This window comes from Caretta caretta, chromosome 15, assembly GCF_965140235.1.
Source record: "Caretta caretta isolate rCarCar2 chromosome 15, rCarCar1.hap1, whole genome shotgun sequence".
Taxonomy (NCBI): Eukaryota; Metazoa; Chordata; order Testudines; family Cheloniidae; genus Caretta; species Caretta caretta.
The window spans coordinates 27124047-27150333 of NC_134220.1; the positions used below are offsets into that span (position 1 = coordinate 27124047).

General features: G+C 39.8%; 1 protein-coding gene across 11 annotated transcripts in view; it reads right to left on the minus strand.

The window, feature by feature from the left end:
- The window catches only part of CLIP1 (CAP-Gly domain containing linker protein 1), a 124475-nt gene that overhangs the window by 40622 nt on the left and 57566 nt on the right, over positions 1–26287 (minus strand). For 7 of the 11 annotated variants that reach the window (XM_075120065.1, XM_048822194.2, XM_048822192.2 and 4 more), the window contains exons 4-10: positions 16485–16609; positions 15679–15895; positions 13496–13693; positions 11550–11653; positions 9682–9742; positions 8421–8453; positions 3601–3705 (exon numbers count right to left, since the gene is read on the minus strand). In XM_075120065.1, the coding sequence (XP_074976166.1) occupies positions 3601–3705; positions 8421–8453; positions 9682–9742; positions 11550–11653; positions 13496–13693; positions 15679–15895; positions 16485–16609 (843 nt within the window). The remainder of the gene's footprint in view (positions 1–3600; positions 3706–8420; positions 8454–9681; positions 9743–11549; positions 11654–13495; positions 13694–15678; positions 15896–16484; positions 16610–26287) is intronic. The other 4 variants (XM_075120070.1, XM_048822207.2, XM_048822205.2 and 1 more) reach the window with 3 other exon arrangements.

Below are 26287 nucleotides of genomic sequence, written 5' to 3' on the forward strand. Positions count from 1 at the left end.
GAAAACCCATCCTGCACCCCAACTCCCTGCCCCAGGCTCAGCCCGGAGTACCTTCATACTCCGAACCCCTCAGCCCATACCTCAACCCCCTGCCTATGAGGGTGAGGGAGAGCTAGTGACAGAGGGAAGGGGGCTAGAATGAATGGGAGGCGGGGCCTTGGAGAAGGGATGGGGCAGGGCAGGTGTGTTTAGGTTTGTGCGATTAGACAGTTGGAAACCCTACTCCTGCCCCCCTACAACTAAAACAGAAACTGATATGATGAGTAATTTTCTAATGCAGAAAAATGATAGTTCCTCAAGAACCTCAGCAAACCAGCTCTCTCAAGGCTTTTCAGTTTGAGGAGAAGGATGAAGACAACTGCCAGCTGCTTGATTCACAGACTATCTTTAAAGGATACACCAACTGGCCTTGAAATATTTTCCTTTGCATTGCAAGGAACATCATAATACAGCTGGCGTTAATTGGTTCATTTCTATGCCAGTGGAATTCTTCACATAGAGGGCTGAGCTCACTTATCACCTCTTGGACCAGTTTTACAGGTTCTCATCAAATATTTGATATTACATTCTGAACAGCTGTAGTGTATTTTAAGGTTATTCTCATCTCTCAGTTACTGAGGGTTTGTCTTCTCCAGCTACAAGATTCCATGAACACTGAAGCCATCAACGAGGGCTTCTCAACCCAGCATTGATGTGCACATGTGAGAGGAATTTAGGAACAAGGAAATTCATAAACAGTGATGTCTTGCAACAGGTGACCTAGACTCCTATCATGTAATGGAAGATTTATGACCCTTTGTCATATAGTCATTGACTTTCTGGTAATATTTTACCAGACTTATTTTTTAGCACAATTTGGTCAGTCATGCTGAGGTGTCTGCTGAAAATGGCCAAAAATAGCGAGGATACAATATGGCCAACATACACGATTCTTACTAACCTGTCCTACAGTTGTAGGCTTTGCATCTTCTCTTTTGTAAACACAAATAATTTTGACTGGTTGTTGCCAAAAAGTCTGAGGTTTTAGGCCCTATGTGGGCAGTTTGCTGGAGTGGAGCAACAACTATATTTCTACAAAAAAATACGCACCCTCTTCTCCCCACAAACACATGTCCCAAATCTGGCCTAGGATCCACTAGCATGGACCCCAGCAATGGACTGGGCACAGATGAAGTCCCCCCGTAGCTTTACATAAACCCTGGCACAGAAGGGCCCTTCAGGTACTGGGAGTTGCTCAGTCTCTACTGAATCTCATGTTAAAGGAACGCATAGTTGTATGCTCCTGTACTAGTCTGGTCCATCACCACAGTGATGCAGAATGACAAAAATGAACCAGACACACCTCTTTCTCTTCTTTGTAGTTTCACTTTTGCCTTCCTGGGGTCTAGAAAAGAGCCAAAGTTCCTCAGTTTCTTTGAGAATAGTAAGGACCTGACAGGTGGGGAAAAAACCTCAATCAACAGGAAGCTCTCCAGCCAAGCAGAATTCATTCCCTGTAGAGAGGTTTCTTTTCTTTCCCCCAAAGAAAAAGCAACTGGCTTGTGTTGCATCTGCTAACTGATGGTCAGTTAACCAGAGGTGCCAAGATGCTCACAAATTGGGCTCAGGTTTAGCAAGTTTTGAAGAATCCCCTCTCAGTGCGAGATATTTGAATGCTATGATACCATGCACATGCTGCAAGTAATATTAAACTGTAATTCATCTGCAGGAGTTTTAAGATTCCTCAGTTTCGCAAGTGCCTCTAAAACATGAAAATTTGGATCCATTGCTCCCATCCAAATAAAAGTTATTGGATTACTATACATTTAGAAGATTGTTTCCTGCTACATAAAAGCAATCCATCTCTACAACTTTATAAGCAAAGAGTGGGAATCTATAGAATATACTTCCTGTCAGAAAACAGAGACCTTACTGGACTTCTGCAAATACTAAAGTTAAAACTTCAGATTGATAGGAGAAAGTCATCTTATTAATCTTTAGCATCCAAAAATACAAACGATTTTTGCTAGGCAAGTGTGGGGATTACACAGGTTCTTATTAGATGTATGGCAGAGGGCTAATAGCCATCCACATCTATATTCTTCCCACTCAAATTCCCTTCCTTGCCTGACAAAAATAACTAGTAAGCAGGTTTCAGAGGAACAGCCGTGTTAGTCTGTATTCGCAAAAAGAAAAGGAGTACTTGTGGCACCTTAGAGACTAACCAATTTATTTGAGCATGAGCTTTCGTGAGCCACAGCTCACTTCATCAGATGTTGATGAAGTGAGCTGTGGCTCACGAAAGCTCATGCTCAAATAAATTGGTTAGTCTCTAAGGTGCCACAAGTACTCCTTTTCTTTTAACTAGTAAGCAGTACATTGTCATTAATGGTGTGGTTACTGTTTGCCTGTCATTCTGTTTTAATTACATGTGGCACTTTCTGGTGTGGAGAAAATGATCAGTTTAAATGAAATCAACGTGCTTTATATTGTCGTAGAAGAAAGCTGATTGGATCACTTGCAAGCACTTTAAGAACAATGATTATGTCAAATCACTGACATTCATTACAATGCATAATATGCATTGTTATTTAAAATAATCTAAATCAATGGGGAGTAATCAGAGCTGTAGGCTGACCAGAGTCATTTCAAATTACTGGAATGCTTTAAGCTTAGAAACCATAAGCAAGTCATTCCTTCAAGCACAAAATAAAAAATGTCATTTTTTCATATGTACAAAGGCATCCAAATATGGAACTTGGAAGTCATTTCCATTCTTCATGGTTCTGGACTTCTGAGACTACATCGGTACGATAAAGTACTATTACACTCTGCTAAACACACCTGCAAAGGGAGTACTGGGGTCAACTAATCTAGTCACATAGGATCTGTCTCAGCTGAAATTTGACACAGGGTTAGCATCTTTCTAGAGGAGAGATTAATATGGTTCTTGGTAGAAAGATACTAACATTGTTTCAAGTCTCTGCACATGTAGAACTTCTTCATCTTTCTAACAAGGGCATTAAAAAAAAAATCGGATGTAAGCAGAATATGTAACTAGTGCCGCTGGGTTCCCTATGGAAGGACTATACCAACGGAGAACAAACAAACAAACTGTATGGCCACAGTACACACTGGTCAGCAAAATAAGCACCCAATGTTACAACCTGTACATAAGGTCCAGATTGCTCCATCCCCCAAAAACCTTCAGACTGGAAGAATTTGAGTAAATTAAATGAGAACATTTGTCTATTCACAGCATGTCAGCATTTCTTTTGGAGCACAAAGAACCTCACTATCTGCTACAAGTGAACTGCTGAATACTTTCATAAATAGATCCACAACTTTGTTTGCCGCTTTGCACCTGTAGTCAAGTGATATCTTTCCATTTTGAAGAGATCTTACCTGGATTCCTTTGTAGAACTATATATAATAAAAATGTAACAAAAAGTCAAAATGTAGTAGTCGTTTTAGTAGTGTCCTTCTTGGCTACTTTCTATAAAAGAATATGGCAGAAGACAGGCACTCTCTTCAATATCCATTATACCCCGCAGACTGCGTGATCAGAAATCCTCCACGTTACAAATAGGTCTTGTTCATTTAAATAGTGAAAACCATTACCCTAGTGTCTTCTAACTCCCTCTGGAGTTTGTCAGCTTTGGTCTTTTCAAAGAGCAGGCTCTGTTCAAGCTCCTTAATGCGGGCATGCTCCAGTTTGGTCTGCGTCTGTTAGTAAAAAGGAAAGGAAGAGAACACAACAGTGCCACCATCACATGCCAGCACAAGAGGAGGATGCCACATGCAGGCCGTGCTGCCAGTATCTTCTACCAAGGATGAGCAGAGAAGATGCAGTGGGTAAAATGAACAGGGAAACTATGGATGAGAGAGATGGACTGAAAGTGTAAATGGTCTGATGTGTAAAATAAAACAAACCAATCACAAACAAGAAGAAATACGGACAAAAAGTAAGGTAGATTCATGCAGCCAAGTAGAAGTTATATATCAGTATGTGAAGTTTACCAGCACAAATTAGAATAGTTAATACTTTTTAAAGAACTATAAGCCCCTCCCCGCATCACCCCCAACTAATACTGTATATTTATTTGGATGTAGCTGAGTTAGGTTTTTAATTATGAACTAGGGGATCAAAATTCAGACCTGGTGTCATAGGTGAAATAACACCATGGAACAGGAGCAGCACCCAGCAGGTCTGAATTTGGCTGTAGATATTGATTAGGGCTTCTGTAGAATGCTATTTTTAATTTCTCTATTGTTTTCAAGTTTGTGCCATAAAAATCTTCCTGGCAAGTCCTAGGCATGTCAAGATTCATTTGTTGCTATTATATGAATGGTGTGAATACACACAGAGTTACTCAGAGCTGCAGAACATCTTTTCCCCACCTTTCCAGAAGGGGAGAAAATGTGACTGATTTAGACTTATTGCTCTGTAACTAAAATGCTGATTTGACCATGGTACGTCACTCAAGTCTAAATTGGTTAGGCCAAGAAGAGGAAGTAAGAGGACTTGTGCCCTTTGTTCTTCTAAAAGGCATTGTGTTCCAAGAGAGAAAAAGGAACCACACAAAGCAGAGCCAAGTACCCTCTGCCCTTTGCTCACAAAGGGGTAGGTTTTATAAAGAACTGTGGAATATCAGGATACAGCTCCTGAATATTCAACAAAGGGGCTGAGACGCTTTCCCAAGAAAGCAAGAAAACATGGAGTTTAAGAGAGATGGAAAGAGTCTAGCAGTTACTTCCTTCTTGACTTGCACCACTGTGGGAGGGAAAAAGAAAAGCACATCCAGACTTAAGAACTGCATGTCACACTCAGCTCTGAACTGCAGAGTTCAGTACATTGTGTCAATCTTAATGCACATCATCATTAATCTAAAATATGCCATATTTTAAAAAGAAATATTCATGCCTGTTGGTTTAAGTGTCCTTTCCTAGAAAGAGGTGTGACCATCCCAACAACAGGGTGACCACTTGATGGAGGCTGAATATTATTTTATCTGTCTATGGCAAGACATGCTTCCCATCATGAGAAGTTACCCGTGGCAGACTGGAGCAACATTCTTCTATGTGATTTAGTTGTAGCTGTAATTTAGTGTGAAGTACAGTGGATGGATGTAATTAAGCTAAGAAATATTAATTAGAAGAAACAGGTCTTTAGCTTGCAGAGCCAGCCGTAGAATACGAAGGAGAAGAGAATAATGTGAACTAAGATATGTGGGATCCCATCAAGGCCCTACTCCATCTGTCACCATCTCGTTGCCCATACTGTAGTGGTCCCACAGTTGGCAGGAGATCTGTGTATACCCAGGCACTCTACGTGCATTGTGCACCGGCATAGGTAATGTAGACCTAAGTCTCCACTGCCAGTGTTTGTAGCAAGATATTTTGAAATCCTTGTAAAGCAGTGTTATGTATAAACACCGATAAGCTGATTGTGACCATCTTCAAAGCAGCCCCAAACAATCAAATAAAGATCATAAGTACTCTTTGAAGAGGAAGTGAGATGGGGAAAAGCCTTTGTTTTGCTTCAGCTGTGTTCTCCTCCACCCATCAACTAATAAAAAAGATGGTTTCTCCTTACTATTTCATTCTGATCACATCAAGTTATTTCTCTATCTGTGTCAAAAGCTGGAAGTTGACTGGTGCTGAACCAAAATAGTTCTGTATCCATCATGATGGAAATGATAAGCTAATTCTACCAACATAATTCAATAGGCCCCAAAACACAGGGATCCAAAAGTATTAAACTTGCTTCAGAGGCCAAACTTTCAGCATTTCCTTGGGCTAATGAAGTTTTTATGTGATTCTATGTCTCCTTTGTTCCTGAAGACCTTCAGAGGGCTTGACAAGACTGCCAGTTTTCCAGAAGAATAAGGATTGTCCTTTTACCAACAGCTTTCCATTATGTGGTTTGATATTCTGATGGGAATTAGAGTTGTTAAGAGAACTTTTAAAATGTCTAAAAGTTTTAAATGCAATAGCTTTAATTCGGAGCATTTGTGGGACTAGTTAGTGTGACTTCAGATCCAGCAAACAAAAAAACCAAGCCACTAAACAGCTCTAGAAATGTCTTGAGGTTTTTTTAACTAGTGGTTTGGGATAAACCTACATACTTACTTTGTCACATTCCCTGAGGTGGATCTATACAGAAGAGCATATCCAGAATTCTCCTTACATCATGAATCTCTACTAAAATATGCACTATCTTAAAGCTTTCTTTCTGTAACACCCATCATACACAAAGCCTCTTTTTAATCCCTTGCTTATATAGCAGCAAAACAAACATATCTAGGTGCTGTCCAATAATACTAAAACCTTCAGAGATCAGAGTTAACAGAACTTATTCAAAAATATCCCACCATGCAGATATTATCTACACTAAAACAAAAATAAATAAAGATACTCAGCTAAATATAAATAGAGGTGTAATCTAAAACATTCCACTCCAAACACTTTTGCTCATTTAAAGAACAAACAAAAATAAATAAGTCTGACTTCCAAAGGAAAGGCTCCAATTCCAAATAGGGATATCCACTGAGGAACTGTGGATCAGTCTGAGCTCCCTTCCAATCATCCAAAGAGACAAGTCTAAGGGACAAATTCTCCTCTTAGTTACACCAGAATGAATTCAGAAGATTCAATGAAGTTACTCCAGATTTATTTTGCTGCAACATAAAGGAGAGCGGAATTTAATACTAAAGCTTGATTCAGATGTGAAAAATGACAGGGAACACTCTCTCTAGTCTGGGGCATTACAATTAGATGATGAGGGGTGAGACAAATCCTGCCCTGACTTACATCCTCTCCAATTCCATTAAGGATACATCTACCCTGCAAAAAATCCTGTAGCAGTGAATCTCAAAGCCCAGGCCACTGACTTGGGCTCATGCTATGGCACCAAAAATAGCAGTGTAGACAATCCTGCTCAGGTTGGAGCTCAGGCTCTGGGACCCCCGCCCATACAGGGTTTCTGAGCCCAGGCTCCAGCCCAAGTGAGATGGTCTACACTGCTATTTTGAGCCCCATAGCATAAACCCAAGTGCCAAGGGTTTTTTTTGTAGGGTAGATGAACCCTAAGTCATTAAGTCCCAAATGCAGGCCATCAGTTATCAACAATGCATGCCAATTGCACTCTGTGTCTGCTCTCACTCTTTGAAATGAAATTCACAGCTTAGTTGTGCACCTGTATCTACCTACTGATCCATCCGTACTACTATGCTGAAGCTATAATGCTGACTAATGACTCTAACTGGGGCAGCAAGTCTTCAGTCCCTGTGCTGGCATGTTCACCACAGAACATGGTCTGGATAGTTTCTAATCTAGTGTTCCATTAAATAATCCAACATCACTCTCCACTCAAAAGGAGAGCAACAAAGGTTTTTCTTGGGAAATAAGCCTGTTGAGGGAGAAATTAGAATAGAGAGAATTGGAATAAAGACAGAGGGGAATGAGGAGTGCACAAAATAGGAAAGAGGAAAGTCACATGCAGATTTACTTCTAACACACCGTGTGCCTGATTTGGAAGAATAGAGGAGACCCAGATCACGGAAGTAGCTTCATAAAAGGAACACCTAAGAATGCATAGTAGGAAATCAGTTTTAGTCTTGAGAGCTTTCTATTTTGGTGGGGGAAGAGGGGTTGCAGGAGGCAGCCTATTATAAGATCTTCTTGAACCAAATCAAAAGCAGAGGATTTTTTTTTAATTCCATCAGCTTTGTACTGTGGATGGTGTAGAGGGGATTTATTTTAAGGACTTGCAAAGCAATATATTTCTTCTAGCCAATCCTAAACAATTTCTCTGTGTGTTTCATGAAGAAATCCTGTTACGCTACAATGAAAAATCCATAGCTTTGTACAGTGTAAATAATGAGATCATTCTTGTATTTTTAATCGCTTTTCCTTGGATACTGCTTTCTCTTCAGCATTTCATAACAAAAAAAAGAGTAATCAGGAAGGAGAGGTGGGGCTATGCAATCTGTTCTCTAGGAAATTTCATGAAACGATGTACAGTGCCATCCATTGAACAGTAGTGGGAGCTCATGGGAAAGAACGCAGGATTTTGTGATGAATGCAAGTTGAGGCCTGCTTTTACAGAAGAGACTTTTCAGGGCCGAAGACTGTAGTTTCCTGCAAGCTCCTGTTGCTTTTCAGTTGATTGCACTGTATTAAGTTTGCGGTTTTATTTTAAAAACTAATGACGATACGTTCTCCCTGTCTTCAATTAAAGGGGATGCCAGTGTTTAGTCATTACATACATTCTTTGTGATAAGTGTTGTAATTGCTCTGAAAGCAACATGCACACAAATACTAGAGTCAATGTTTCAATAGCAGATTATGCAGTTAGTGATTAAGTCTATCAATAAGCATTTTATCTGTACACAATCTGTTAACATGGGATGTCTCCACACACTTAAATGCCCTCTTACATTTTCAGGATCTTCAGAAATCTGCCTCTTTTGCTATCAGTAAAAATTAAAAAAAAATATAGATATATATTTCACCTATTAAATGCTTAACACTATCACTCCAATACAACAGGAGGCATTTCATTAATTTAAATTCAGCTTATACTCCTGAAGATATGCATCTTGTCAAACAACCAACCCGAGTCCTTAAAACAGTTTGCCATGATTTTAAAGTCAATTTTAATTATCAATTGATTTAACAAAACAAATCCAAAAAACACTTTCATGGACTGAACAACTAATAGAGCAGAGTATAGATAGGTACTTTAAAATGGATGGAAGACTGACACAAAGTAGAACTAAAGGAAATGTCACATGAAATGGACCACAAGGCTAGCACTTTCATCATTAATGGTTCATAGGGTTATAAGTCAGTCAGTTTAAATTTCTCCTGTTCTTTACAATGGGATAAGAGTAACCAATGTTTTTTCAGATTAAATATGTTCAAAAACCAGAAGATGTCCAACATTTTTATTTTAAATTTGGATTAAAAAACTGGCAGTGTTTAAATGGTCTCAATTTGTTTCTTTCTTATTAACAATAAAAACATTGTGTACAGAATTATTTCAGAATGTTAGAGTAGAGTTCAGTACATCATACCAGCTAGACAAAGTAGGAAGGTAAATCGTGATAAGAGTACATACTTTGTATTTCACTGGTGTGCTTAATTCTGAACCCTCCCTAAACCACGCACGCCGATGTTAAGTCTTTGTTGAGAGATGTGCAGGGATAGTCATTATTTGGTATGAATCACCCAGAAGACTGAGGTGGTTAAATCTTCAGCACCCACTTCAACAGGGACATGACTATTAACTGCCAGTTTTAGAATTTAAAATGGATTTCTAGTTGTTGGTTTCTTTTAAATAATTTGAAAAAAATGTTAGCAGGATTATAAAATGGCAAAAAAGGATGAAATTTTACAAGGGATAAATTAAATTATTCTGCCACAACCGCAACCACTCAGCTACAGAAGCCATGCTGAAGAATACAATTCACTTAAGGGCCCAATCTTGACCATTTAAGCTTACACAAAGACTGCAGAATTGGGTACTTGAAGGTTTAGGGATCCCCTTCCATTTGTTCTGTGTACTCCTGGAATATCAACATGCAGTTTTAACTCTTCCTTTCATTGTCTTCACACTGTTAGGAATATAATGTCTACAACTGTTTGCACTTCAGTATCCTACCAAATGTGACTTTTACAAAGTTGGCAGTATTTTACCTCTAGGTCTCCTTTGGTAATGGACTCTTCCTCTACGCGGAACTGAAGATCCTCCACCTTCCTATGAGTCATAAATGAAGACAGTTTTCAAAGAGAGATTGTTTTTTGTACTTACTTTTCATTAGAAATTAAAAACTACAGCAACATTATATTTTAATTACTTAATCAAGTTACCAGAAAAAGTGGGAGAAGAGAAAAAGTTCAACCCTGATTTTAAATGAGAGAACACTGAAAAATTCATTAAAAATAAAGTATGATATCAAAATCCTTCCTGAAGTTCTTTGAAGTTTGGAAGACACAGTATTAACCAAGAAAATAATAGTTTAAACAAACAAAATATATTTAAATTAACTAGTCACCATTTCATTCATTTCTTTTTTAGACTTTCAAACAATGACCTGATAAAACAACTTGATCCAGTTGCCATCACTAATTTCTATGATTCATGCTAAAAATGGGTAAGAAAATTAGAAAATGTATTAAAAAAATTAAGAAATTGGGGTGGTTTTTTTAGACATACACATTCTAAAACTCTAGTATAGGCAAAGCAAGTTGATCTTTATCCGTGCTGGCTGGTGGAGAGGAAGCCCGTGGGGGAGGAACAGACATGTGCTAAAGCACAACTTGCCTCATCTACACTAGAGTTTTAGAACATATAGGTAGAACGTATTCGTGAACAAGATCTCAACCCCCACTCCCCCACCACCACCTTTTTATCCTAGTCAAACTTTAAGTGGACTGAGATGGACCAGATGGTGTGTTCCTGTGGAAGAGGGCTCTGAAGTTAGATTCTGAGCAACCTACACTGGATCCATAGTTCACTCAACTCCACAAGAAATGTAGAGAGGAGAGAAAGGGTGCCTCATATCCCTTGAACAACATGCACTGGCTGGAACTTTGTTGAGTGACTCTGAAGATGACCACGTCGAGTCTTCTCAGTCAAAGGCAGGGCTTGGGGGGATACAGGGTCTTTCAGACAATTAGTGTAAAGAAAAGGAACAATAAGAATTTAAGTTAGTATTTATCTTAACAGTAATTACAACACTGTCTACGCAACAACTCCCTGCTTTTGGGAGTGAAAGATTTAAGGTGGTTGGATTTCAAGTTACTGCATGAGACTGTATCTAACACAGTGCAGAGAACTGTCAAAGAAAATAAACCTAGAGTATTTAGGAGGAAGAGGGAGAAATACTACACTGCTGAAGCTGTGAACATTTCCCCAGTTGCAAAATGCCACTTCAGTTAATAAGACAAGGAGTACTTGTGGCACCTTAGAGACTAACCAATTTATTTGAGCATAAGCTTTCGTGAGCTACAGCTCACTTCATTGGATGCATACTGTATGCATCCGATGAAATGAGCTGTAGCTCACGAAAGCTTATGCTCAAATAAATTGGTTAGTCTCTAAGGTGCCACAAGTCCTCCTTTTCTTTTTGCGAATACAGACTAACACGGCTATTACTCTGAAACTTCAGTTAACGTGCATCAGTCATGTATAGCAACAGCTATGTTACCTGGCAACATGCTGAAGGTGAGCTCAAGGCCAGCGAGGACCAGAGTTAAAGTAGTCCCTCACTGCCCTAGCAGCTGGTGAAAACAGGCTCATAGCATTTATTATAGAAAGAGCTTTTATTTTAAGCCCTGTGTGATGCAACCTGCAGAGGCTGCCTCAATACCACTGCCTCTGCAGGTTGCAAACTGTTGGTCTAAGCAACTCCATAGCATGAACTATGCGGGTGACTTCACACCAGACACAACACCCTATATTTGTCCCTTTGGAATTAGTCTGTTACTGGCAAACCACCACAGTTGAAACACAAAACCTTGTTTGTGATGGAAAGAAATCCCAAATAAAGTTTTTGGTTCACCTTTTCTCTTCCTCAAGCTGGTTGAGAAGCTCCACTTTTTCCCTATCAGCAGCTTCGACCATAGCCCGCAACTGGTCCATTTTTGCTTCCATTTCCAGTACGTGCTAATTAGCAGCAATGACATAGAATTTAGAAAGTAAAAAGATTAGGCAAGTCAATATTTACTTGAAAAAATTTAAACAGGGTTCTATTTAAGTGTGAAGAAAGCCATATGGTTTGCAGGAAAGTCAAAATGGACAGTCAACTATTCTGCATGGAAGTTTAAATGGAAAGATTAAGAACAAAATACTTATAGCATGGTAAAATGATAACCCAGGGGACAGGCACACAATAACCATTTAACAATACACCAACAGCATAAGCCGCAAGGGGAGGTGTGGTATAATAGGGATTAATTAGAAGGAATTAGATGAAATATGAAAAGCAAAATCTAGGCTAAATATCAGACTAAGGCTTCCTGAAGTGAGATCTATCACATAAGAGCTATCTTATTGGGTCAGACCACTGTTCATTTTGCCCAGTATACTTACTGTCTCTGACAGTGGCATGTACCAGAGCTTCAGGGGCACTGTATAGAACAGGGTAATTAAGGTGTAATCCACGGTTGTCTTCCATTCCCAGCTTCTGGCAGTCAGAGGTTTAGCGTTGCACTGACCATGGGGTTGCATCCCTGACCATCTGAGCTAATAGCCATTCCTGGACCATTCTTCCATTAACTTATCCAGTTCTTTTTTGAACCCAGTTATACTTCTGGTCATTACAACATCCCATAGCAATGAGCTTCACAGGTTAGTTGTGTAAAGTACTTCCTCTTGTTTGTACCAAACCCACTGCATATTAAATTTCATCCGATGACCCCTGGTTTTTGTATTGTGTGAAGGGGTAAATAATACTTGTCTATTCACATTTTCCATATCATCATGACTTTAGAGATCTCGATCATGTCCCCCCTTAGTCATCTCTTTTCTAAAATGAACAGTCCTAATCTTTTTGGTCTCTCCTTGTATGGAAGCAGTTCCATACCCCAATCATCTTTGTTGCTATTCTCTGAACCTTTTCCGGTTTCTCTATATCCTTTTTGAGATAGGGTAACCAAAACTGGACGCAGTATCCCAGGTGTGAGTGGATCATGGATTTATATAGTGGCAGTATGATATTTTCAGTCTTATTTTCTATCCCTCTCCTAATAGTTCCTAACGTTCTGTTAGCCTTTTTGACTGCTGCTAAGCACTGAGCAGAAGTTTTCAGAGAACTACCCACAGTGATTCCACGATTTCTTTCTTGGGTTGTAACAGCTAATTTAGAGCCCACTCCAGTATAAATACAGTTGGGATTATTTTTCTTCCATTATGCATTACTTAGCATTTATCAATGTTGAATTTCATTTAATTACATATGGAATGGTCTCTCAAAGAATGTGGTGGAAACATCAGCATTTGGGATGTGTAAAAATAGACTGGATGAAGGAATAAAATTTGTACTTTACATGGAATAATCTAGCAATGGCCACTTAGGGAATGGACGAGATAGCACCAAATAGGTAGCTTCTGTCTCTAGTCTACAATCTGGAAATGATTGTTAACAATATTTATTGTGAGCTTCTTAATTAAGGTGTTATTGCCTAAGAAAGATGGTTTCCAATGTGTAATTTTAATAACAAATGTTTAGAGCGCCACCTACCCAACTGCTCAAGGCACTGTACAATGTTTAACAGTGGTTTTAAAATACCACCTCTTAACATTCAGAATGAACTATAAACATAACTTCTTTAAAAGTCTCAACTTCACCATCCCAGGAACCTCTAAGAAGAGCAGTGGCTGCAAACAAGACTTAATTTTAAAACAGTGCCCATTACTCCCAGACTTGTCCAATCAAATAATAAAACCTAGTGTGCGAAGTTGGCTGTCCTACAATCATCATGTCAAAAGAGCAGCATTATTTGTTACCTGATCATGTCCATCTCGAGCCAATGCCAGCTCCTGCTCTATTTCCCCTACATGACTTGTTGCTTTAGCAACCTCAGCCCTCTCCAGGTCCCTCTCTGCCAGAAGCTGTTCAATATGCTGCTGCTTCTCCTTCAGAGCCTCCTGGAGAGCGGTGGTGCCAGAAATTTTCCTTGCATATCGGGAAGATGTTTCTGTTAACTTCAAAAAAGCAAATACATTAAAAACCTCATTATCAAATAAAAAGGAAGGATATAATCTTATTGTACAAGCATTTTGGGTGCTAGCTAAGCAGATGTTGTTTATACCTGACTGCAGCTCCTCCCACACTTTATACATCAAAACCAATGAGAGGGGAAAAGAATTTATTTCCTGTTTTGAGAATTAATTTCAAATTAGTTGCTCTGGAAGTTAATAAGGGACATGACTGTGCATCAAGACTGTTATACCAAGCATCAAGACTGTTATACCAGCAGATGGTATATAGGAGACTGAAGAGTTCAAATGAAAACAGAAGGCTGGCCTCAGTCTAAGATGGGTTCTGTAGACTCAGTTGAAGGTTAGCTTGTTAGGTTGCTGCTAAGCACCTTTTTTCATGAGCCCTGGCTAGATATAAAAATGTCCTCATAGTAAAATTAGACATTCTTCCCTTATATATGGAGTCATAATCTTGGGTCACTTTCTGCAATCTAAGAACATTTTAGGTTTCCAAATGGATTGTGAAAAGCCTTCCCCATGAAGTCCCATTGCCACCTTTTGTGTCTATGAAAGATGGATAAATATTCCGAGTAAAATTCTGCTGTTTTCATTTGAGACAGTCTCCCATTGAAGCCAATGGGGATTTTCCTTGACTAAAAGGGAAAGTTCTGCAATCCTTGTCACTATCAGTACATTCTGAAGAAGTATAATTGATATCTGATAGGAATCACTCTGAGGATTTGAGCTGAACTAATAGTTTTTGGAAAGAACCACTTTGGCATGACTAAAATTAAGGGTATAAAGATAAATGAATCTATCTGCAAAATGTAATCTCTCTCAAATGAGACTAAAGCTTTGCTTGATCAAGTGTGCCCATTGTTCCACTTAATGGAATTGGCTGTTACAATGATCAGTGAGAATTTAGTGTGCCCCCTATCCTCCATTTTGTCAAAACTTTTTGCACTGGGAGGGAAAGTGGCAGAACTGAAAGTACAAGAATTGCTACTAATGAGTAATAGTTATTGAACAAGTTGTGGGTGCAGCAAGTATAGAGGTCGTAAATTTGTTATAATATGTAACAATTGACCTGAAACCTAGAAATTCAAACTTTCTTCCCAGGTCTTAAACTATAGATAGCATTTTTGATCCTACTTCCTGCAGTTCCTATCAAAATCTCGATTATTCAAAATCACAACCTTGCTTTTTGGGTAGATTAGTTTTAAACAGTTGTGACCAAGAGCGGGAACATGTCTCTTTCATGGTCTTTCCAAAGATTGGACAATTGACCCAAGACTATCATATTTATGTACCAAACTTTAAAAAATGAACATAAATATAGAATATATTAGGTCAAATTAGTACTATGTTAAAATTAATCTCAACACCATACTTTGCAGTTTCTACTCTTTAGAAGCTCACAGAGTTAAAAATTAATTAGGAAAAGAAAGAGGCTTCTTATCAGCAAAGGCAGATGTTGGATTTCCACATTACACACAACCATCTCTCCAATGGAACAAGAGAAAGATATTGCATTTTGGCCTGGCTGAGGCTTCTCATATTATGTTTAGTCAGACGTAAGTTCATCTCTGGAAGCGTTAGTGTGGGCCAAGTCTGCAAACGTTAACGTAGCTTTAGCAGAGAAGCGGCCCTGGAAAAATGGACAACTTTCTACAACGTGGATCCCAGAATAGATTGATGCCCTTCATTTTGCTGGTAGCATAAGCCCCTTTCTTACTGCAAAAACCTCAGTTAGTTTGAGTTAACTGTTATATATATAAAGATAAATGTACAAACATTTATCTGTTCTTCAGGGCTAGCTAAGATTTCCTACATGCATGCTTTGAGTGAAAAACAAAAGAGCACAATGAAATATATTATGCTCTTCCCAAGAACTGGTCTATCCTCAGTTTACATAAGTAAACCACAGGCATGTGCCATATTGGTTCCCGTTTGGAAGTGTAAAGCATGCAATAGAAAAAGAACCTTACTAGTCCTGTACGGCTTGGCTTGCTGCTTACTGATGATGCCACAGAACTGAGAGAACTCAGGGAAGATGCACTCGGACTGCGTTTCAGAGCTGATGGCGTTGCAACCACTTTTCTCACAGTTGCCTTGGCTTTAGCTGGTGTGGTTGACGGAAATCCAATCTTGGTAACTTTGTGGACCGGTGCAAACAAGCCATATTTTGGCTGACACTGAAAATACCTTTAGAAAAAGCAAAATCAGATGAGGGCATTAAATAGATTAAGGCTGCAGAGAATCACCTTTTCATGTACAGTATGGCAACTTCTAAGGAATTCCACATCAACACCCTAAACAAGGGAAAGGGGCTGCTGGTATTAAGGCTGCTTAGCAGTTTTCATTATAAAATTCTTACAACCTCTTTTCTGAGAAGCATTAACACTTCACTTGCAGAAAACTCAGCAGTTAGAAAGCCCTTGGCCTACAGAAATTCCATTCAGGTTTAGCAGAGTTAAATCTCCACTTCCCTTCTGTCACATGCATTCTTCCAAGCAAACAGAGAGAAAAGGAAACTTTTCAAGACCCTCTGCTAGCTGCACTAAATTAATTATCGTTATTTGTATTGTGCAACACCTAGAGACTGCTGTCAGGGATCAGGGCATCACTGTGCCAGACTTTGTAATCACAAACAACACAGAAGGTCTCCATCCCAAAGACCTTACAGACTAAGTAAACATTAATATGGAGGTTTTGAAAGATATATAAAACCAAGATTTAAACTCCAAGCAATTTTGTGTTAGTAAAGGTTATTATTATAGGATTATAAACTAACCTTGTTCCAGCCACTGCTCCGTCATTCTTTCCCAGAGGCTCATCTAATTCTACTCCACACCACTCTCCTTTAGCAAAGTCAGTTTCCCCCAGAAAACGTACTACTCCAGCTTTGGTGCCACCAACCTGAAGGGGGTGGGGGAGGGAGAAAGCGTAATAATTTTTACTGAGTTTCCAAACTAAAACATCAAATCAGGTGCTAAATATTTTTACATAATTTCATAAACACTCCGCAAATTAAGGATTAAATATGATTCAACCAGTAACTATTTAGAAATGCTTACTCTATCTTTACTACTGCTTCTATTTTAACATGTTGAGTGTGTCTTCGGAACCACAATCATGACTGAATAAAACTAAAAATATATTTACCACTACCCAGTACAGATGTGGGGAATTGATAGCATTGGAACCTGGGTTATAGCCAATTTCAGATGATCTGATGGTCCCTTCTGGCCTTAAACTCTATTTCTCTAAATTAAGTTTTTCCTGCACCTATTTAGAATGATTTATTATTGTAAGTTTTTTTATTATTGTAAGTCCACTTTTATGCATCTGATGAAGTGAGCTGTAGCTCATGAAAGCTTATGCTCAAATAAATTGTTTAGTCTCTAAGGTGCCACAAGTACTCCTTTTCTTTTTGCGAATACAGACTAACATGGCTGCTACTCTGAAACCTATTGTAAGTTTGTGAGGGAAGGAGAGAAGACACCACAGCACTTTAGCTTCCTCATTGGAATAATTCAGATTAGCTAAATACTACAATTATTCATACATTTAAAGGAAATATAAAGCATGAGGCTTGGCAGGCTTGCAAATGGAAGCACCTGTTTTAATTGGTGTAGGGAGAAAAAGCACTTTCCAGGCGTTTTCTTCACCATGTACTCCTGACCAGTGTATCCTAAATCATTCACTTTGCCTAGAAGTGTTGGGAGACCTTTCCAGACACCGTGATGGTGCTCTACTCACCTACAGCACACCCCTACAAGACATAGCTTCACCACTAAGAGAGGTAAGGAGGGACGAGAGAAGAAATTAAGTGAAGATTCAAGATGGGTTCAGTGTGACTGACCATCTACTGCAGGGACAAGCCCAGCACAGTAGGAGTCTTGCAGGTCAGGGTAACAGTGTGTTGTGGCCTCCTTGTGAGAAAATCTGTGCAGCTCCTGCCTCCAGTACTATATGTTTCATACGCACCAAATGTCAACCAAAACTACTTTTTCAAGAGGTTCCCTCACACATCAAGGACATTTTTGGCACTTTTTTTTGTATTTGCAATTCCCAGCACACCCTGCAGTGAAAAGAAAACTGTACCGTGACAAGAAACTTAAAATGACCTGCCAAGACAAAAAAAAAAAAAAGGGTTTGTATCACTTCTCTTATTTATTATGTTCAAAAGCCTGATCTAGATTTTAAAATACAGCTTTTTACATTAGCAATTCAGGCCTCGTTCACTTCATTTTCCTGAGAAACTCTCAGGATGACTAGAGCACTAATAGCTTCGTGACATCATAGATATGAAGGAAGTGAAACCTGACTGAGAGGGGAAGTGATTTTTATTTAAACTGTTTTATTTTTATTTACACCTATTTATCTGAGAAACATGAATTCTCATTAAAGATTCAACAATCCTTCAATTAATGACAGAGAAAGCTCCTAATATGCATATCAGGAACCTCCAATAAAACAGGGAAATTGGCCCTCCTATTTCTAAAATGAGAAAACAAGCAGAAAAATGCCTTTCTGGTGGTCTTTATACCTGCTAAAGGAGGCAGACCTGTGTTTTCCCCTTTCACAGGTCACTTTTCGTAACATTTAATCTGCAGAGTATCTTTGTGTCTTTGCTTTTATGCTGGAATAGTAAGTCATTTTTACCCTGGGGGAATAAAAACACTTTACATTTACAGCTAACATATAAATATACTACTAGGAAAATGTTTGGTATCTGGTGTTTCTGGCATAGAAAAGACAGTGTTTGTCTTCATTCGTAAAAGAGCAAAAAGAAAAAAAAACAAAACAAACACTAAGTTGACAGACCGGAAGTCAAGTGGGATCCCAACACCTTTTTTACATTCCAGTCTAACTATCATGCTTTGTATTCAGTATTTCATTGGAAGAACTATCCCTGAATCCAAATTTGTTCCCTCCTCCCTCAAATCATCCACTTTTTTCCAAGGGCTAAACAGCAAACACACATCCGTAACCTGTTCTCAAAATAAAAGCTAAAAGGAAAAAAACAAAACAAAACAAAACAAAAAAACCCCCCAAAACACCAAAACAAAACAAAACAGAAAATGAAGCTGCAAAGTCCATGCCAGAGTCGTCACACTGCCCTCATCCCACACCCTGTGTGCTTTAAACCAAGTGTACTTTAAACCAGGATGCAACCAAGAGTGTTAGAGAACTAAAAAACTGTCCTTCAAGCTCTTGTCAAATATCCATCCATCTATTTCTAACCCCACTGAAATATCTGAGATTTCACCAAATCTTAGATTTTACAGAAATACTGGCCCTAAATCTCTAGTATAAATCTGATTTTATTGCAGATTTCTAGTCTTGCATAGAAGCTATATATCTGCCTGAAATAATAATTTAAAGTTAGTTCTTTAGATACCATATGTTAAGTGCTCAGCATTTACATAAAATTATGAACAGTTTTAAAATAGGTAAGTAGAAAACAAAATGCAGAGGAACAGTTAACTGTTAAAGGCGGTCTTTGTGTTAGTCTCAGGAGAGTGATATAATTCATGGTCACCTGGTTGAAATAGGGACATTTTTGTAAGGGAACAGTAAAAGGACCCCATTCATCCTGGATCATCCCAGAGAATAGCCATGCGGTGGGGTGGGGGGAGGTGTATGCTGCACATCCACCCGAAAACCAGAGCCCCTCCTTTTAAATGTGAAACCCAACCCATTGCTTGCTATGGGAAAGGATGGCGCTGCAGTTTGAAACCATTCCCACATGTTATGCGTAAGAAGCCAACCCTGCATACCCTGTGCCTTACCATGGCTGCCTGGAAACCGAATTCTGTTGCCCAGCCGTGTGTGATGTGTCACCATACCGGCAGGTGCTCAATATAAAAGGCAAAATGCAACCTTGCACCCAAAGCACATGTGCTGTCTGCTGTGAATTGCTCGATTCACTGTGAAAGAGTCTCTCTTTTGTTCTCAGAAATGTATCATCTTAAATTTTACTCTCCCTTTTTATCTCTCTCGCCCAGGTGCATATGTTTCTACGCTCCCTTTATCATCTCTGTCCCTGAGGTTATCGCAGATTAGAAAGCCAAAAAAAAAGCACCCGCGATGACATGGTTTTCCAAGCTCATGCAGTCCTCCCGCACTGATAGGGAACAGCTTAATGCATGGAGGCATTCAGTGTTAGAGGCCAGGAAAGCATTAAGTGAGCATGAAGAGCAGAGGCAGGAGGCGATGCTGAGGCTAATGGGGGAGCAAACGGCCATGTTGAAGCATCTGGTGGAGCTGCAGGAAAGCCAACAGGAGCACAGACCCCAGCTGCATCCATTGTATAACCAACCGCCTGACCTTCTCCCTAAGTTCCATATCCTCCTCACCCAGATGCCCAAGAATGCGGGGTGGGGGGAAGGCTCCGGGCACCCAGCCACTGCACTCCAGAGGATGTCCCAAGCAACAGAAGGCTGTCATTCAAACAGTGATTTGTAGTGTGGCTATAAAAAGCAACGTGGCCTTGTCCTTCCCTCCTCCCCCACCCCACCCCACCCCACCCCGGCTACCTTGTCAGTTATCTCATTTTTTTTTTAATTAATAAAGAAAAAATGCACGGTTTCAAAACAAAGTTACTTTATTTTGAAGGGGGGAGGGAGGGTGGTTTGGTTACAGGGAATTAAAATCAACCAAGGGGGGCGGGTTTGCATCAAGGAGAAAAACACACACAACGGTAAACCGTAGCCTGGCCAGTCATGAAACTGGTTTTCAAAGCCTCTCTGATGTGCAGTGCGCCTAGCTGTGCTCTTCTAATTGCCCTGGTGTCTGGCTGCTCAAAATCGGATGCCAGGTGATTTGCATCAACCTCCCACCCCGCCATAAACATCTCCCCCTTACTCTCACAGATATTAGGGAGCACACAGCAAGCAGCAATAACAATGGGAATGTTGGTTGCGCTGAGGTCTGACTTAGTCAGCAAACAGTGCCAGCGAGCTTTTAAACGTCCAAAGGCACATTCTACCACCATTCTGCACTTGCTCAGCCTATAGGTGAGCTGCTCCTTACTACTGTCCAGGCTGCCTGTGTATGGCTTCATGAGCCATGGGAGCAAGGGGTAGGCTGGGTCCCCAAGAATATCTATTGGCATCCCCAATGGACATTTTGTGGTCTGGGAAGTAAGTCCCCTTGCAGCTGCTCGAACAGCCTGGAGTTCCTAAATATGCGAGCATCATTGCACCTTTCCCAGCCATCCTACGTTGATGTCGGTGAAACATCCCTTGTGATCCACCAGTGCTTGCAGCACACTGAGAAGTACCCCTTGCAGTTTATGTTGGCAAGGTGGTCCAGTGCCAAGATGGGGATATGCGTTCTGTCTATCGCCCCATCACAGTTAAGGAACCCCATTGCAGCAAAGCCATCCACTATGACCTGCGCATTTCCCAGAGTCACTACCCTTGATAGCCGAACGTCAGTGATTGCATTGGCTACTTGGATCACAGCAGCCCCCACAGTAGACTTGCCCACTCCAAATTGATTCCCCACTGACTGGTTGCAATCTTCCACAGGGCTATTGCCATTCGCTTCTCAACTGTCAGGGCAGTTCTCATCTTGGTATTCCTGCGCTTCAGGGTGGGGGAAAGCAACTCACAGAGTTCCAGGAAAGTGGCCTTAAGCATGCGAAAGTTTCGCAGCCACCGTGAATCATCCCATACCTGCAACACTATGAGATCCCACCAGTCTGTGCTTGTTTTCCTGGCCCAGAATCGGCGTTCCACGGTATCAACCCCACTGCCGCCATGATGTCCCAATATCCACAGCCTATGCTTTCAGGAACCTCTGTGTCCATGTCCTCATCAAAATCCTCCTCATGCTGGCGTCTTTTAGCCTGGTTCTGCATATACTCCAGGATAATGCGCAAGGTGTTTACAATGCTCACAACAGCAGTGGTGACTGTGAGCTGAGCGGGCTCCATGCTTGCCGTGGTACGGCATCTGCAGGAGAGCAGAGTTGCAGCGGAAGCGGTGGATGATGATGGTTAGCAGCACCCAGGAGGACGAGAACGGATCTCTCGAGCTGCAGGAGAGCAAGGTTGCAGCGGAAGCGGTGGATGACGACGGTTAGCAGACTTACTACAACGTCTGCCGACAGCAGCACCCAGGACACAACAGCTGTGGTGACGGTGAGCTGAGCTGAGCGAGCTCAATGCTTGCCGTGGTAGGGTGTCTGCACGGAAAAAAGGCGCGAAACAATTGCCTGCCGTTGCTTTCATGGAGGGAGGGGCGACTGATGACATGTACCCAAAACCACCTGCAACCATGTTTTTGCCCCATCAGGCATTGGGAGCTTAACCCAGAATTCCAATGGCTGGCGGAGCCTGCGTGAACTGTGGGATAGCTACCCACAGCGCACTGCTCCGTAAGTTGATGCTAGCCATGGTAGTGAGGACGCACTCTGCCGACTTAATGCTCTTAGTGTGGACATACGCAATCGACTGTATAAAACTGATTTCTAAAAATCTACTTCTTAGTGGGACAATCTGAGTTGCAACTGGATGATACACAAGCCCTAGGGGCTTGTCTACACATAAGTTGCAGCACTTTACCTATACAGATATAGTTAAAGTGCTAGAAACCTCCTACTGTGGATGTAATTATACCAGCATAAACACTTTTATACCAGTGCAATTTATACTGATTTATAGAGTATAACTGGTATAACTGGGTCCACAATGTGGCTTTTACTGGTGTAACTATTTCAGTAAAAAAAAAGAAAAATCACACCCCTAACCAAAATGCCTATACAGGTAAAACTTTTCAAATATAGACCAGGCCTTAGTGTCATATGGCTAAATTGCAAGTCATCCTGCTATTAAAATACTCCTTGCCAATATTAACATTGAATGCAATTTACTACACCCATTAAAATATGGGAAAGGAGTTGCTGGAGAAGTATATCAAAAACCTGTGCAACATACATGATTTGTTGTATTTGGAGGCATGCTTATTTCGCAATAGGGCATAAATGACCAAGTAAAAAAATGCCTTGTACAAGAGTTTTAAAAAGTTAAATGAATAATAGGGCAACAATACAATGTGATGAAGACAGCTACTCTGTGACCTTCATTCACACTGAGGCAGGTCACTAAATAATTGAACAGCGAAGAGAAGACCTGCCAAATATTTTTAGCTGATCGTCATTCTCAACATATTCAAGATAGATAATATAAAATAGTAATGAATTAAGTGGCTAATATAGACTACTGGCCTTTGTGGGATGGGAAATTCAGTTTGGGGACCCAGCTGGGGTTTTATTGAAAATGTGGGAAAAAAATAGTGATTAAACAGAACTTGTCATAAATTCTAAGACTACATAAATTTACCCCAATGTGATGTTAAGGAAAGAAAGATGTTCGTCTCTAGTTTACAAGCATTCATTTCAAAAAGTTCCTGAAGAAAGCAGGTGGGTGTGAATGAAGCAAACTATGCAAATAGACATATTTATATAATTCTGAATTTCTAAACAGGGGGAGGAGTGGAGTGTGGTAGTATACTACCGCAGTGGCTACATTCAAGGATCACATTCATCCTTTTTACCACAGCATCACACTGGGAGCTCATGTTCAGTAGCTTGTCCACCATGACTTCAATATCCTTTTCAGGGTCACTGCTTTCCAAGATACAGTTTTCCCATTCTGTAGGTATGGCGAGCAATCCAGATCTCTCTTTCTGACTGCCCTGTCATCATGACTAACCACTCTGTCAATCTTTGTATCATCTGCAAATGTTATCAGCAGTAATTTCGTATTTACTTCCAGATCATTGCTGAAAGTGTTGAACAGAATTGGCCCTAGTACCAACCCTGTAAACCACCAATAGAAAACACCCCATTTGATAATTCTCCATTGACAACTATTTTTTGAAAGGTCAGTTAGGCCAGTCTTAATCCATTTAACATGTGCTTTATTGATATTGTATAGTGATAATATTTTAATCAGAAGGTTGTACAGTACAAAGTGAAACACCTTATAAAAATCTAAATATATAACATCGATGCCGTTACCTTTATCTACCAAACTTGTAATCTCATCAGAGAACAAAATCAGATTTGACCAGACCTATCTTTCATAAAACTATGTTGACCACCATTAATAACATTCCTATCCTTTAAGACTTCTTCAACTGAATTCCATATCAACCGTTCCATTATTTTGCCCAGATTGATGTCAGGCTAACTGGTCTATAGTTAACCAGGTCATCCTGCTTGCCCTTTTTTGAATATTGGCACAACACTAGCACTTTTTGCTTGATTAGTTGCCTGAAGTATCTGCTAAAGAACTTGAGCCCATAGTTTAGCTTGCTTAAAAAACAAAAAACAAAACAAAAACTCCTGATAACATGGCTTTCATCAACCTGTAAAACTACATGGGAATCCAAATGTCAGTAACTGAAGGCATTCCATAGAATTGCAGAAGAGGAAATTGTTTGGAAAAAGCTTGGACTAATTCCATGGTGCAGAAGATTCATACAAATTTACCACTGCAGAAGTATAAAGCTCCAATGTGAGACAAAGAAGAAGCGCTGTCTGAGCCATCCAATATGTAAACTAGCAAAACTAAGTCCAAATTGTTCTGACTGTTCCCTGGACATTCTTCCCCTTGGAGAAAAAATATCCACTTCCCCCGTCCCCACCAAAAAAAAAGTTTAGGGCTCTATACAGAAACAAATTTAAAGTATCAATAGGTGCATATAAGAGGTTAATTGCTTATATGGCTTAATTGTCATTCCATCTTGGTGTCTCACATTTAATTTAAAATTAACCAACCGAACACCTTGCTGTGCCAATAATTAAAAAGGCAAAGTAAATGCGTGGGCCTATCTTTAAGCAAATTAGAAGGAAGACATCTTGCCCTAATGTGTGTTCAAAGGCAACACTAAAAGTACAATGATATTTTACATAGACAATCACCAGGGTTATGGGCAAAGTCCAGTTTAGTTTTGTTTATTCCCAACTGAACGTCATCTGACTTGCTGATTGCAATGATCTCGTGTACTTAAAATCTAGTAAATACGTGGGGTATGGTTATAAAATTTAACAATTGCAAAACCACTAATCTCTACAAATTCAGTTCTTGCAATCTGTACATAAGGCAGTTAACCTTTTTCCATGCCATTATTTCTTCTAACAAGCCTTTTGTTGTTAAACTAGCATAGAATGCCAAGAAGTAGGAAATATGGATTCATACTGCAGTTAAGCAAGCTACAGCCAAAGAGAAGAATCTGCGTTAGCGGTGCAATGTGCTAAAAAATATTTTGGGGGGAGTCAAGCCATCTCTTATATAGGGCACTGTGGTCCAGAGGAACATATTTAGCTTAAAATTAGAAACACATGAATTTAAAGCACAATGCTTATACAGTGATACAAATCTGAGAACTACGCTGTGGATGTCATGGCAGAATTTGGCCCTTGGGTAATACAGTAGATATAGAACAATACCCTTCACCCCAAAACAGTATCCAAAACATATATTAATTTAGCTTTGAACCTTGCCCACACATCTTTAACAATCGGAAGTCTGCAAGATCCATGTTTTCATTAAAAATAAAATAAAATAATAAAAAAAAAATCCCTAACTAGCTCTGCGGAAGCATCAAGTATTCTATCTCTCTCTCAGGTGCTCGGCTGGCTGAATCTTGCTCAGGGTCTAACTGATCATCATATGTGGGATCGGGATTGGCAGAGACCTCAAGCTGGGGGAGGGGGGAAGGGTTGCCCATAGTTCTCTGACAGGTTCACCTGATTTCAAGGGACAAAATTGACAAGCAAGCACGTTCCCTTATTAATTCATGTCCATTATCTCACTGTAAGGAAGTAACTTGCAACAAGCAATTTACAGTGAGCAATAAGATAAAATGAGAAAAGATCAGATTTCACTGAGTCCACACAAGGTGAACACCCTCTTATAAAAAGGCCACATCAGCATATGCCTGCAAATCTAGATTGTAATGATTTGTGACCATATGGATGCAAGCCCAAGTTGCAGCTTTACCACTCATCTGCAGAAGCATCAGATTTGTTAGACCATGATAAAGCTGTAACTCTGGTTAAATGAATGAAGGAACTTTAATCCCTTGAGAAGGTTAATTTGATAAGAGATTGTTGAATAGAGCATCTAACTCATCCAGGAATAGGCCAGACTTAGATATTTATTTTTCTCTGAGTTTTGAAAGAGTAAGAAAAAGTGAAGTAGATGTATCTGAATTTAGAGAGACCTCTAAACACACCCACCCAGCTCAAACCATATTGCTAGTTTTGCATTTACCTTTTGGGAAAAGGATGGAGGGATTATTTCCAAAAATGTGATCATATTAATTCAATTTTATTAATTTTATCCGCCTGGAAAGTGCTATATTCCTCAAGAGAGGAATCTCCAAAATTATTTTCTCATTAATATTGTTATTACAATAAGATACCTTCATGGAAAAAATACATAAGAGATAGTAAAAAGAAAAGGAGTACTTGTGGCACCTTAGAGACTAACCAATTTATTTGAGCATAAACTTGAAGTGAGCTAGCTCACTTCAAGCTTATGCTCAAATAAATTGGTTAGTCTCTAAGGTGCCA